The sequence below is a fragment of the Podarcis bocagei genome, assembly GCF_964188305.1.
Source record: "Podarcis bocagei genome assembly, chromosome: 4".
NCBI lineage: Eukaryota > Metazoa > Chordata > Lepidosauria > Squamata > Lacertidae > Podarcis > Podarcis bocagei.
This window is the reverse complement of record NC_138128.1, coordinates 29,242,775-29,258,122: the sequence shown is the minus strand read 5'-3', so window position 1 is coordinate 29,258,122 and position 15,348 is coordinate 29,242,775. Positions and strand designations below refer to the sequence as shown.

General features: G+C 41.2%; 1 protein-coding gene across 1 annotated transcript in view; it reads right to left on the bottom strand.

Annotated features, from left to right (window-relative positions):
* The window catches only part of ATR (ATR checkpoint kinase), a 47,658-nt gene extending 32,310 nt beyond the window's left edge, over nt 1-15,348 (bottom strand). Inside the window, exons 1-10 of the mRNA XM_081189875.1 lie at nt 15,192-15,348; nt 13,419-13,510; nt 12,565-12,714; nt 9,567-10,456; nt 8,781-8,971; nt 6,822-7,010; nt 6,233-6,453; nt 3,947-4,099; nt 1,785-1,986; nt 764-1,020 (exon numbers count right to left, since the gene is read on the bottom strand). Of these exons, the coding sequence (XP_081046001.1) occupies nt 764-1,020; nt 1,785-1,986; nt 3,947-4,099; nt 6,233-6,453; nt 6,822-7,010; nt 8,781-8,971; nt 9,567-10,456; nt 12,565-12,714; nt 13,419-13,510; nt 15,192-15,250 (2,404 nt within the window). The 5' untranslated portion in view covers nt 15,251-15,348. The remainder of the gene's footprint in view (nt 1-763; nt 1,021-1,784; nt 1,987-3,946; nt 4,100-6,232; nt 6,454-6,821; nt 7,011-8,780; nt 8,972-9,566; nt 10,457-12,564; nt 12,715-13,418; nt 13,511-15,191) is intronic.

Sequence of the window (15,348 nt, the reverse complement as noted above, 5' to 3'; positions counted from 1 at the left end):
ATCCGTGGGCTGTTAGGCTGCTGAATGAAAAGATAACAACAGGGCAACTGACTTTTGGGTTTGGTGGGTGTGTGTCAGTAAATGAGGGGAATTAAGACTAAGAGAGCTGAGTGGGGGGTTCTCATGTAATCTCACTGTATACAAGTTGTACAAGTGACAATAAAATATTTCAATCAATTTCAATTTCCCAAGAAGAACAGCATCTGCTACACTGAAAGCAGCATACTGACTCTTGTACTGTGGAAGGGTCAGCAATGAGACCCTGTTGCAGAAGCCACTGGGATGCTCTCTCATTTCCCAAAGAAAGAGGTATCCTCACCAGCCATGCTTCACACCTTGCAGGTGTGCCTCCCTATCAACTCTTTGATCCAGAAGAATGGACAGAAAGCTCTTGCAAGCAAGGAACTCCGCCCAAACATGCACGCTTCCATACCTGTCATGGGATCAACTTTAACACCTGCTTATAGTAAACTTAGGTGCTATGACAGCTAAGTAGCCAAATCAAAATTATTGTGGGTGCTCAGTCTACTCAGGTGCCACAAAAATTTTGAGGGTCTTTTGTGGGCGGGAGTGGGAAAGAGGCCAACTGAAAACCACAAAGAGAGATGGAATGGAGAATCCCAAAAGAAGGCACAGCTGGCTGGCACATAGAATAAGAGCACTTCACATTATTATTTTGTGTTTACCAAGTAAAATAACACTGCAGAAACAACATACAAAAAAGAGACAGGAAAATAATACAGTGTATGTTTAAAGAACTTACCAAGCTTGACTGAACTGGCTACATTGCTTTCTAGGAGATTTAAAAATGGCTTAAAGACATCTGCTCTTACAGCACACATTTGCTCGGAAGAAGTCACAATAACTTTGCTACAGAGGATGTCACAACTTTGGGGCTCGATGCCAGGTTTAGTTGTGGAAGGTCTTATACTGAAGTTGCCAGAAAGACAGCAAGCCAGTTTTCCAATGATGCTGGCATAAGCTTTTTGGACTAACAGAGATTCATCCCCTATGTGGTCTCTGAAATAAAAAGAAGGGTCCGGTGCTTTTTCTACATATAACATTATTCTTACAACAGTAAATGCTGCTGGATGCACCACTTTCAAAAGAAACCTAAGAGTGGTTTCCAATTAAGTACTTCTGCTAAGATAAGGATTTCCACTTGTGCTATAGAACGTGCCCTCTCTCTCACCCCTCTCCTGAGGGCTGTGGAAAATCCCAGAAATATTTAGGGCAGCGTATGGGAAGGAGTAGGAAAGGAAGTTCTATTGCACAGCCAAAAGTACTTGCATTAGTGGAGCTGCATCCAGACACCCTAGCAGGTCCAGAAAAGGAATACAGTGGTACCTTGGGTTACTTACGCTTCAGGTTACATACACTTCAGGTTACAGACTCCGCTAACCCAGAAACAGTGCTTCAGGTTAAGAACTTTGCTTCAGGATAAGAACAGAAACCTTGCTCCGGCGGTGCAGCAGCAGCAGGAGGCCCCATTAGCTAAAGTGGTGCTTCAGGTTAAGAACAGCTTCAGGTTAAGAACGGACATCCGGAACGAATTAAGTACTTAACCCGAGGTACCACTATACAAAGACACTCATGTTATGGAACACACTTCCTATATATGGGCGACAGAAGAAGTGGCATGGCCTGTCATACATTTCCATCCTCTCTGCCATATCCCACCTCAGCTGCACCACTCGTATTTGACAAGGCCTTTGTACGATCTATTAGCTGGCAGATCATTCTTCCCTTCCCCAACTTTATTTGGAATTAAAACCACTACTTACAGGAAAGATCCAAGCAAAGCGGTGGAGGATTTTGCATCTGACTGGTGTAACAGGAAAGGAAACCCTTTAACACAGTTAGCTCTGATAATTTCATGCGGACTCTGCAGGGTACGCTGATATAAAGAATCCCTCCACTTCAGATGTAATAATCTTCGTGGAATTAGAGAAAAAAGAAACACGCAATTCGACTGAATCTCAGGTGCTAAAAGGGAAGAAAAAAATACAAAAGCACTGTAAGGACAACAATCTAGCCTTTTTAAAATGGCACCCACATACCGTATTTTTCGCACCATAGGACGCACCGGACAATAGGACGCACTTTGTTTTAGAGGGGGGAGAACAAGAAAAAAAATTCTCCCCCTCTCTGCCCAGCGCCCCTTCAGTGAAGCAGCAGGAGGCGCTGCACAGAGATGGGGAGAACTTTCCCCCTCTTGTTTTCCCGCTCTAAAACAAGGTGCCGTTTAAGGTGCGTTCAGGCGGCTACCTTGGAAGCCTGGAGAGCGAGAGGGGTTGGTGTGCACTGACCCCTCTCGCTCTCCAGGCTTCAGGTTCCTTTCGACCTGCTCTTTGGGGCTGGCGGGGGGAAGCCCACCACCAGCCCCAAAGAGCAGGTGAGGGAGCAGCGGAAAGGCGCAGCGGAGAGGCTCCTGCCATAGCCGCGCGTCACCTCTCCAGCCAGGAGAGGGTCGCGGGGGGCTGCTTTAGCCGTGTGCGCGCTCTCCCGGCTGGAGAGGTGACGCGCGGCTATAGAGGCTCCTGCCATAGCCGCGCGTCACCTCTCCAGGCAGGAGAGCACGCGCGGGGCTAAAGCAGCCCCCCGCGACCCTCTCCCGGCTGGAGAGGTGACGCGCGGCTATGGCAGGAGCCTCAATAGCCGCGCGTCACCTCTCCAGCCGGGAGAGGGTCGCGGGGGGCTGCTTTAGCCCCGCGCGTGCAGTCTCCCGGCTGGAGAGGTGACACGGGGCTGTAGAGGTTCCTGCCAAAGCCGCGTGTCACCTCTCCAGCCGGGAGAGGGTCGCGGGGCTATGGCGTCTTCGCTCCATAGGACGCACACACATTTCCCCTTCATTTTTGAAGGGGAAAAAGTGCGTCCTATAGAGCAAAAAATGCGGTATTTTATTTTAAAATATTATAAACCACTTGCTAAAAACAAAAAACAATCTCCAAGCAGTATACAAGTCTAATTACATACAAAAGATGACTAAAATCCACAATAAATATATAGATCAAAAAATCCATCAATAAATATATAGATCACTAAAGCACTGAAAACAAATTTACACCTCATAAACACCCCTAATTATCAAACTGCTGCAAGTTCAGAAGCACAACAGTATATTATTTCATACTGAGAGGACTGCAGTCATTAAGGCCAATATTTTAAAAGCTAAAGCTAAATAAATGGTTACACAGGTCAGGACACATTATATCCTTGATTTTCCACAAATAGTATATGGACTTTTAAGCATTCAAATGGGAAAGTATCTTTTCAGTGGAGGACAGCAGAGTTATCCAATTGCAAGTGGCCAGTTATTTACTTTCTGACAATATAATATTTGTGTTAATGCGGTATGTTGGCCATGGGGCTCTCTATGTACTTGGCACAGAGGCTTCAGTTGGGGGAAAGTAGTGTGGTTAGAAAACTGACTGGAACTAGAAGACTGGAACATACGTCACCAGTCTTAACACAAATGCACCAGCTCCCAGTCCATTTTCAGGCACGAGTCAAAGTGTTGGTTTGAACCTTTAAACACTCTGAACAGCCTTATTTCCATGCATAAACCAGTCTCAGCATTCATCTCATCCTTCAAAACATTGATCTTTCGAGGTAAGTCAGGTGATGACCCAAGACAGGGCCTTTTCGCCTATGGCACCCTGACTCTGGAATGCTCTCCTGAGAGACTTGCCTGGGACTGACATTAAATATCTTTTAAGATGAAGCCCTTTCTATTTGCCCAGACCTTTTACACATTTTAGTGTTGGCTGTATTTTAACTTAAATGTCGCTGGCATATTTTGTAAACTGTTCTGCTTTTTTTATTTTGTTGTTCCATCACCGCTGTTGTTTTTCTTTGCTGATAGCCACTTCTAGAAACCTTGGGGAGAATGATAGGGTGGAAACATGAATAAATTTCAAAGCAAAATGTAGTTTTTTTTACTTACAAAAATGGCTTGAAGTATGTTTACTCAATACCAGAAGATCTGAATTAAGTGCAGGCAACTTGAATGAAGGGTCACTGGAGCAGCTGGAAATCCATGGCAGACATAGCATTCCAAGTAAATTTTCAATAATCTCATCGCTAAGCTGGATTTTTACTTTTAGGGGAGGGAAAAAACAAACACAAATTCAGGTGTCTTATGAAGGTAAAGGTACAAGACCCCTGGACAGTTAAGTCCAGTCAAAGGGTGTGACACTCATCTCGCTTTTCAGGCCGAGGGAGCCAGTGTTTGTCCACTGACAGCTTTCCGGGTCATGTGGCCAGCATGACTAAACCGCTTCTGGCACAATGAGACACCGTGACAGAAACCAGAGCGCACGGAAACGCCATTTATCTTCCCGCTGCAGCAGTAGCTATTTATCTACTTGCACTGGTGTGCTTTCAAACTGCTAATTTGGCAGGAGCAGGGAGTGAGCAATGGGAGCTCACCCCGTCATGGGGATTCGAACCGCCGACCTTCTGATCGGCAAGCCATAGGCTGTGGTTTAAACAAAGGTTAAAATACTAAAATAGATTAAAATTTCCTCTGGTTTATAAGCATCTGGGTAGGCTTGTCTAAACAAGATTGTTTTTATCAGGCACCGAAAGGAGTACAGCAAATGTGCTTGCTTGATATTAAAATGAACCTAGCAGAAAACTTTTGAAGCGTGCAAATAGTATGGAAAACGGCAAGTAAAAACAGCTTCTTTTTTAAAAAAACATTGTCTTTTACTCACTTTCACTTAAAGAGTAAAATGCCAAGAACTGCAGGCTCACAGATAATTTATGTACACAAGTTTAGCCAGCACAGGCACTGCAAGATGCTTTCGAACTGCTAGGTTGGCAGGAATTGGGACAGAGCAACAGGAGCTCACTCTATCGTGGGGATTTGAACTGCTGACCTTCCGATTGGCACTGACCACAGTGCCAGACCACATACTTGCCATGCCTCAAGTCTCAAATTTAATCCCTGGTACATTAAGATGAAATCATCCTATTTACACTGTGAAGACTTCTGACTAAAGACTTTAGAAACCAGCTGTCTGTCAGAGCAGACAGATCTGGGCTAAACAGACCAATGGCCCAAATCAGAATAAAAGTATCTGTACTGGAACTGAATTGATTTTATATGAATATACACACACTTGTTTTTATGCAATTGTTCTATATATGTTTCTATATGTTTCAGGATGCCTCGTGGGAAGTTTTTCATGAGTGAAATAAGTAAGTAATAATAATTATAATTATAATTATAATGGGGTGACGGGATTTTCCACAGCTGCTTATTTTTACATTGTCCAGTGAGATACAAATTAGTTGCTAAGTAGTAAATACCATCACCATTTAGTAAATTCAAGGATAGTATATACTTTTGTTCAAAAGATTATAAACCATTAATTTATTTCTGGTATCAGCCTTAACTGTTTAGTGTTCTCAACAAAATTATTCTCTCTTATTGCAAAACTATCATGCTTCTGTTTCCCGAACCGTTACAATTTAATATAGCAATTCTATCTGGCAGTTGCAGCAAATTCTCAACATTTTCCTATCCATTCTTTACTTCTTTGATTATATTGTCAATTTAATTATGACAACACAATCAATCCATCAATCATATTATTTGTATGCCGCCTTTCCAGAGTTAAAACTATGCTCAAGGCGGCTTACAACATATAAAAATTTACACAGCTACAAACACAGCAAAGGTAGTCATAAACAATAAACAAAAATCAAAAAGTATACAACCAAATTGAACAATGTTCTATGAGAACTAATTGAACCATTTATCCTTTATTAGGTACTAGCTAAATAACAGCATTTTTTCTAGAAGAGTATCATTTGTTATTTTGAATTATGGTGCTGGAGGAGACTCTTGAGAGTCCCATGGACTGCAAGAAGATCAAACCTCTCCATTCTGAAGGAAATCAGCCCTGAGTGCTCACTGGAAGGACAGATCCTGAAGCTGAGGCTCCGATACTTTGGCCACCTCATGAGAAGAGAAGACTCCCTGGAAAAGACCCTGATGCTGGGAAAGATTGAGAGCACAAGGGGAAGGGGACAACAGAGGGCGAGATGGTTGGACAGTGTTCTCGAAGCTACCAGCATGAGTTTGACCAAACTGCGGGAGGCAGTGGAAGACAGGAGTGCCTGGCATGCTGTGGTCTACGGGGTCACGAAGAGTCGGACACGACTAAACAACAACAACAACATCATTTGTTAACAACTGTTATTACGTTAAATGGCATCTTACCTTGCATATAAAGTAAAGCATCAATTATTTTCACGACTCTTTGAATCACTGGTTCTAGGTCAACTATCCGTGAAGCAGGATCTAAAAGCTTCCAACAAGCTTTAAGTGCTCTCATGATAAATTCTGATGATATCCAGGTTAACTGGACATGCTCCCCTGATTCTGAAGGCCAAACAGTATTATTATGTTTATGGTTGCGTAAACCAACTTGATGGTGTATGCTGTTAAAGAAAAGAAGTCAGCTGGTTACTGAAATGGCTTAATCATATGACATGTTTGATTTCAGTCAACTGCTGTTCTCACAACTCAAGAATGGTGTCTAATCACTTCTCAGATCTGCAAAGAATCCTTACACAACACAATCCATTTTACAGCTCTGCCACATGTCCAAATCTTCAAAATGCACTCAAAGCCCTCTCCTGCACAAAAGAACTAGATTTAAGCTACACGGAAGAGCATATTTTAAAAATACCTTTTAGCGAACTCATAAGCTGACCTACCAATGAGCAGGGTGAGTTTTTGTACAGTGTCTGGTCAACAAATCCACTGTCATTATAACTTTGTAGTTTACAAAGACCGGTAATTTTACCTGCTGAAATTTTGTGTAGAATGCACTGTGCACAGGACACCTAGTTGAATTATTAAAGTGATTCCCTCTATGCTTTGTAGAAATTCCACAGGAAGTAGTTCTTGTTCCAAAAGCAAGAGGAGAGATTCCACTTTCTTGATTATAGCGCTCCACAGTGTGCTCTTCATTTTCATATTCACAGGACCGGGGCTGCAAACCAATCAATTTTAGAACAATGCAAATAATGTTTTATTTATAAAATAAGAATGTTTTAGAATCATAGAATTTGGAGAGTGGGAAGGGACCACAAATGTCATTTAGTCCAACCCTCTGCAATGCAGAAATATTTTGCCCAATGGAGGGCTTGGACCCACATCCCTGAGATTAGGAGTCCCATGCTCTACTGACTGAACTATCACTTTAAAAAGAAATTTGTATGGTGCTATACAGTGCTTTTTTCTGGGGGGATTCTGGGGGACACATACCCCTAAACATTTTGTGAATCTAAGTTTGGCCTCGTTGAGGGGCCGTATTTCAATATGAGTAGGAAAATGAGAGTACTCCTAAACATTCTTTTTAGGGGGGGGAAAGCACTGGTGCTATATAGTGGTACCTTGGGTTAAGAACTTAATTCGTTCTGGAGGTCCGTTCTTAACCTGAAACTGTTCTTAACTTGAAGTATCACTTTAGCTAATGGGGCCTCCCGCTGCCACTGTGCCGCCACCGCACAATTTCTGTTCTCATCCTGAAGCAAAGCACTTAACCTGAGGTACTATTTCTGGGTTAGTGGAGTCTGTAACCTGAAGCATCTGTAACCCGAGGTACCACTGTACAAACTGACAGATGTATCCAATGTTAGTCCTATTCAGAATAGACCCACTTAAATTAATGAACCTGTTTGTAACATCCGTTAATTTAAAATGGTTGTATCCAACAAAATTGGCTCATTAGTGCAAGAAATTCTGCTTGCACAACAGAACTTCTCCTCTCTCCCCTCTCCCTATACGCCTCCACCACCACCCCGCCCCAAATCTGCTCCGCAGTGCTGGGAGGAATGCCCAGAACAGATTTGGAATCACATAGGGATGCATTGTGCAAACGGAACTTATTACACTAATGAGATAATTTCATTGTATACAACCCAATAGATCTTCTCTGAGTAGGACTAACATTGAATACAACCCCGAATGTGGAAAAACATTAGGAGAAAATAGGTAAATTGAACCAGATATTTACTCCTTACCATATGATACATGATAATTAAAAAAATATACTGACATACATCATAGGAAATTGAGCAATTTCCAGCCGATTGTGGGTTGGTCAAAAAAAGTGTGGCGTATAAGCTAACTTATTATAGAAGTTTGTCTAATAATAGAAAAATAAGTTAGTTGAAAATTGGTTTCCATTTGTGATATTTTGCAACATCAGGATAATATTCAACCATTTTCCCCCCTTTTGCTCCATTATAAAAACTCTGCTTGGTTTCCTACCTTTTTTAAGCTTATTGCTTCACTCTGTGTAAATACATATGACCTTGTGTGATTATCACATAGTTTTCATTTTGACAGCCTGAAGAATAACTGTGTTTGGGTTTTTAAAAAATATATATCCACTTAATTTCCTTAGAAATTGATGTATATCTTAATGTTCAAAATGCAGGGAAATATTACATTATAATACATCAGATTAAGCCGCTAAATTATGCTGCCGCAGCGAAGCATTATACAATTTTGGCAAGTAAGGCTGCTGCATTTGTGTTTTCCCCCAAACCATCCCTGTGTTTTATTCTAGTCACAGTATCCCAGTGACTATGTGGATGGGGGGAAATGCAGGAACAATCCACTATAAAGCATAATTGAAAGCATAGCTAAAGCAGAAGGGAAGACAAGGCTTTCAAGACCACATCAATTATTCCATCAATTGCTTATTGCATTATTAGTTACAATTCTCTAGAAATTACTAAGTGAACCATCATACTCTGGTGGAGCTGCTGACTTCTTAGGGTGCTTTAAGGATAGACTGAGACGCGGTCTTTTTTCTGGAACTTCATCGCTACTGCTGCTTCCTCCATCAGTATCGGATGTCTCTGGATTCTTGCTACACTGCAGCTCCTGAATGATCTCTTCTGCTTCTGTCACCAAGGCTGCATAAAGCGGACTCAGCAGATACTAAGGAAGATAAACACAGACACACCTCAATAGTGCTGCAGAACTTTATGAAATGGGGTGTGGGTGTGTGTATGACTATAAAAATCATACTTTCGTTGCCTTGCTACACATACCCAGATGTTTTGTACATTTGCTTTTTAAGCTGTTGGTTTTATCTTTGATAATTTTGTTGTCTGCTGTTTTAAAGCCTGTTTTTATTATTGGGGTTTTTTAAATTTATTGTTACTACTTGTCCATTTTTTATGGAACCACAGAGACAAGCAAAAATAATATATCCAACTAAACATATTAAATAATTACACCAAATCTGAAATCTAGATGTCACAGTGATATAAAATAAAATATCTCTCCCACCATATGGAATAAAACTGATGAGAATCTTCCTATCATTTAGAGACCCATAACAGTAATGCAAACACTGAGCTGGAGGAACCAATGATTTGACTTGGCCTGAGACAACTTCCTATGTTCCTATGCTTGAGCGTTCTCTGAAAATATATTTTTCTCCTCACGTGTCTTTAAAATCTGTGCCCTTCAACCTAAGCCTCCAAACAAATTTTTCATTGTTGTTGTTGTTGTTTTCCATACAACTCACCTCCTGCTCCACCTGGCTTCCAACTACCGCGACAAAAGATCTGCAGATGCTGTTAATACAGTTCTTTCTAACTGGAACAGCAGATTCATATCCAGCTGGCACAAACTTCATGAAATACTGCAGTATGTGGCATAGCACTCCTTTCATCTTCTCAGACTGAAGAAGCCTCAGCACATCAGCCTCAAACAACGCATGGAGCTTCTCCAGGAGTGTGTTTAGATAAAGAGGCTCAATGTTCCGATAGGAATGCGTTTCAAAAGGAAACAGGGTTCTCACCAATATTAACAAGGGTTCCTCATATAGTTCCAGCTCTTCAGCGTCCATTTCAAGGAGGAACTGCAACATACTCCCCAAAACTGAGAAGAAACTGCTGGCTAGCTCTTCTGGAGGCCCTCCTAGCTGCACCAATTCTGTTAGGAATTTCATGCTCAAAACTTTAACTTTTGGAGTACCGTACTCCAACAAGGAGCACCCTGTTGCCCAAAGGGTCACATCTTGTGGTTTAAAAAACACGTAAGAAACTATCTCAGTAAGAATCCCCATCAGAGTTATCTCCAAGCATTCTACATTGCTCATGCCTGTTAACTGTAGTTGGACAGAACTTAAAGAGCCCAGGGGTACATTGGGGTTGCATGAAAACCTTTTCACAGTCACAGGCCAGCTCAATGAATCCTGCTGGAAGTGCACCGACACATTTCTTTCATGGAGTAAAATAAGATCTTGAAGAAGATGCAGCAATTCTCTCATCAGTAAGTCGAATATGGCACAGTTCTTGACTTTGAAAAGGCATAGTAAGGAACAAACTACAGTACTGATGTTCCCGTGCAAAATCTGGCAGTTTGGGGCAGCAGCAACTCTCAAAAGCCTTGCTGTGATCCAGTAGCTAAATTCTAGAAGAAGAAACAGAGAGAGAAAATATTAAGATTTTAGTCCTATGCTCACTTTGAATACAATGCAACTTACTTTTGGGTAAACTGGTACATGAGCAGGCTGCAAATCTTGTAGCACGTGATGCACCTTAAAGATGTTCCAATGATCAGTAAAACAAGTGTTGCTTCATTGGGCTTTGCACAGCCGTAGTTTCATTTCCCCCTCCAAGTTTGGTTTGGAGTTGTTACATTCCTGCTGACCACTTTTGGTTCTGTTGATTTTTAAACTTTATTTTATTATTTGTTTTAATACACGTGCATGTGTGTGTGTGTGTGTGTGATCTTTCTGTATACAATGGAAGCTTTTTTCAGAAAAGCAGTCTATTAATAGAAATAAATATTAGTTAAGAGGACTCTAGAAAACAAAGGTGTCTTAGTCAAAGTTCTTTTGGGGGGTGGGGTTATAAACAAGAATAATATTATACAAACAAGTATACCAAGTTTTCTCATGGTGTTTGTATATCACAAAAATACCATAATAAATGTGGAAAAATATCTACAACACATGTTTCATTATTACTGCTCTTGGTTTATGAATTGGTTTAAACAATTAAGAAGAAGAAGAAAAGGAAAGGAAAAGGAAAAAGGGGAGGGGGAGGGGCGAGTGGTGTGGTGTGGTTATGCTTCTGTTATTCTACTTAGTGGGGGCGTGTCAGTGTTATTTGTATGGGTTCTCTTACTATTCACTTGTTGTATGTCCTTGGTGGTGAGAGAGGTTGGGGGTGGGCTTAGGGTGTGGTTGGTTGTCTTGATTTCAAACATAAAAATGAAGCATCAGTCAGATGCAACGCAGTTCCTTTTCTGAGTCCGTCTTTCAATCTAAGTATTTACCAGTGGCACATTAGACCACAGCTCTCCGCTATGACCTCAAAGAAGTGTGTAACATAATCCTGAAAGTTCTCTGAAACAATATTAAACTGCACCAAATTCAAGTCTCACAAAAATGAAATTTTCACTGTTTAAAACCTTTGATTTTTCCATACTATCCATTTTAAAGCACATAATCTTTCACAAGAAAAAAAAATAATTCAAACTGAGGACACTGAAGTTAGGCTGTACACCTTACTGACAGGAGCAATCCTAGGTATATAGAACTCAGAAGTAAATCACATTGGGTTCAATGGGGCTTACTCACAAGCAAGTAGTACAAGATTAAAGTCTTAATCAGCGGTAGAGCATCTGCTTTGCATGCAAAAGGTCCTGAGTTCAATCTGTGGTATATCAATTTAGGGCTAGGAGGTAGCTCTGTCTAGTAGAGATGCTGCCATCCAGTGTAGACAATATTGAGCTAGATGAACTGACTCAGTATGAGACAGCTTCCTAAGTTCTTATTTTAAGTACCTAAGGGGTTATTACAATTTGCAGTTACATATGCAGTAAAAATGGTACAGCGGTACCTCAGGATGCGAACAGGATCCGTTCCGGAGCCCCGTTCGCATCCCGAATGGAACGTAAGACGCCACAGCGCGTCTGCACATGTATGGGTTGTGTTTCGCTGCTTCCGTGCATGCGCGTGATGTCATCTTGACTATCTGCGCATGTGCGAGCGGTGAAACCCAGAAGTAACACGCTCCGTTACTTCTGGGTCGCCGCGGAGTGCAACCCAAAAATACTTATCCTGAAGTGTTTTTATCCCGAGGTATGACTGTATTCTGCCTTGTTCTGAACTTCAAGGAAGTAAATAACAGTTCCTTGTCAGTGACCCTGACAACCATCCCATGACTTGCTTAAGTGAATCCATTGCCAAATTAGTATTTGAATCCAGGTCTAACCATCAAACAAACCATAATTAACCAGTTAGTCAGTTCGAACAAAACAATCAGCTGTGGTTAAGCAGATATGGAAGTGAAAACCTTCTGAACTCCTCCTCATGGCTGTGCTGGAGAAGAGAAGGTTGTTTGTGAGCGCACAAGCCCAAGGTTTACTGCGGTTTGCTCTCATCACACTAAATTATGGTTTAGTGTGCCATCTGAACTGGGTCGATGAAAAGAAGAAATCAGTACCTGTGGTGCACACTATTGTAACGTAATTTACCATACCGAATTCCAAGGATTTTAAAATAAACTCACCGATACAGCTTGAATCAGTGACACTTTCTTGATGAGGTACAGTTATATTTACAAATACAAGCGGGGATGATTTCATGATATGCAGAATAAAATCGAGCAACATCATCGAGCTTGGCTGAGACTCGGTTTTCTTAACAAGTTCTAAAGCCACTGAAAAGAAAACAAGAACTCGTGTTATGCCACGGTAAACCTGTTCCAAGACAAATTTAACATCTGCTGTGCTGCAACAGACAATCCTGAACTGCAATAATGTATTCTTAAAAATGAATTTCATACTTTTCAAGGTTTGCTAAAAATGGTAAACAGCATGTTGTCATAATTTCTTCAATGCTACAGTGACTTAACTTCTGCATAAAGGATGAGAAACAGGAGCACAGAAGCCTGAAGCTCAGGTTTGCTTAATCTCATCACAACAATGGTTTGTTGCAATGCCTGAATTATTTTTGTTTCTCTTTGAAACAAGCTGCAAGTCTATGGATTGCACACATTCATCACCAACCAAAACCTGATACAGTAATTGTAACAAATTATATTAAACAAAATTGGCTGAGTCAGTGAAAAGCTTATTTAAATTGCCCCCTCAAACTACTTTTTCACACTGGATGAAAGTTAATCTTCCATTCCACTCCAAAAGGGTATTTCCCCACCCCACTTGAATTGCATTAGTTACCCCAACATGCATATTCTATCAGAAGGCTTATTTGAGAATTGCCCACTCACCAATATTTGTGAATAGATCAATGGGGGTCAGGTATCATGCAGGTGTTGCCCTTTTTTAGATTTTCAAAATATGACCCCTCTAGTATTTAGGCCCTAAATACTAAAGGGGCCTTATTTTTAGTACCTTTACTTACCAACATCTACATCCACAAGGATCCGATCAATGAACTGGCAGAGTATTTGTCTTGGCTTCTGTACCACTGTATTGTATTCCTCTGGAGTAGCCCTGGAAATAAGAATTGTTTTAAAAGTTTCATCTGTGTTTCTGCTTAAATGTTATTTTAACAATTTAAGAGTCTTTGCACAAGGCAACTATTAGAATCTTTAATATCAGACACAACACCAGCTTTCCCTGAAATCTTATTGGGGAAGAACTTCCATTTCTTTTTTTTACCAGCAAATTATTTGTCAGTTGACACCAAGTTATCCAAGATGCCTAAATCTCAATCAGACTGTGAAGCATTTCAAAGGAGTACTTTCATATTTTGTGTTTAGTCTCTACTGGTTAAAAGAATAATTGATTAGATCTAAGGCTGTAGATGTAACCCCACTCTACACAGAGTAAGCCCTACTAAATTCAGCAGGTCTTATTTCTGAGTATGAGAAATGAGAAAACAGCCATTCAGTTTGGCAGTAAAAAGTGCTAACAATTTTCCAGTAACAAAAGCAGGGCACAACAGTATTTCTTCATGCAGGGAAAGGCCTGGTACAGATTTATTTCATGTCAGGGCACACTTTGGCTAATTAAAATCTTTTTTGAAATTTGAAAGAGGAGAATGGTCTGGTTTTTTAATTCAGGCATGTATTGCAAGGAGAATCTCATTGAAATATAACTGAAAAACGGAATCATTTATACTGCAAAATTAGTGGGAGTGAATTTTTCCAATGATGGAAGCATTATATCTTAGTATGGAAATATAGTTTTGGGTTTTTTAAAAGGTGCTCAAGTCAAAGAAATAAAGTAGCATGTGGAAAGAGTTCTGACAGATGTTTAAATTATTTACTTTTATGAGTAAGGCAACTTAAGTATGAAATAACCAGAAGCTTGCTGTTATTGACCGGTCAAACCGGGGGAACACACCAAGGGAAAGTGGTGAGGGGCTTGAGGTAATTAGCACATAATTATTGTAATTGGAAATAAAATTACAGAATCAGAGTCTACCTAGAAAGCTACTCTCCCCCCCCCCCCCCGTGGAGGCACTTTCTCTGTTGCTGGAGGATCAATTGTGGTTCCACGATGAAAACTAAAGGGGCACCTACATGTATTCCTTGCCAACTAAAATGCATTCCAGTAATAAGCTGCATTCTCTTAGATGGGATCAGGGTTCCAGCTTCAAACTCCTGAGAATCACTAATGCATTGAGACCCACAGGTATAATAACGTTTTGCTCAGTGCTTTTTTTCCCCCTGGAGGGCCGCAGGGGTACGCACACCCCTAAACATTTTGTGAATCTTTGTACTTTTGTCCATTTACTGTATTTATTTTTCCCGATTTTAACTATAAAATTGTGGTTTTCTTTAGTCAAAATTAAGAGTACCCCTAAATATTTTTTTATGGAAAAAAGCACTGGTTTTGCTACATGGCAGGAAAAGGAATGAGGGACGGAACAAGGCTACATCTGTTCTATACTAGTTTTAAGTGTCATGGCTCCACCCCATCCCGGGAATTGAAGTTTAGTGCTAGGTCTGTCCGAGGCCTCTAATCTCTCTACCATTACACGGCCCACCACCCTCTCCCAGCCTAGCCTACCTCACAGGGTTGTTGTGAGGATAAAATGGGGTCAATAAATGTATTGACTCTGCTTGGCTCCCTGGGGAGAAGTAAAATTAGGGGCACGGGAGAAGCAAGCAAGCAAAGAAAAGAAAGGGGGACATTTCCTACTCCAGCAGGTTGGCCTGAGACCTACCTGCCCAATTCCTTGAGGGCAGGAATCATAGAGGCCATTTCCAGGCTCTGGTCTGCCATTGCGCCTGCCTCTCTGTTTTCTTCCGACGCGTCTCCCGCCAGCTCACTTTCGACTTCGCATGGCTCCCGCGGAAGCAGGACGGCGGCTGGTAGGAGGC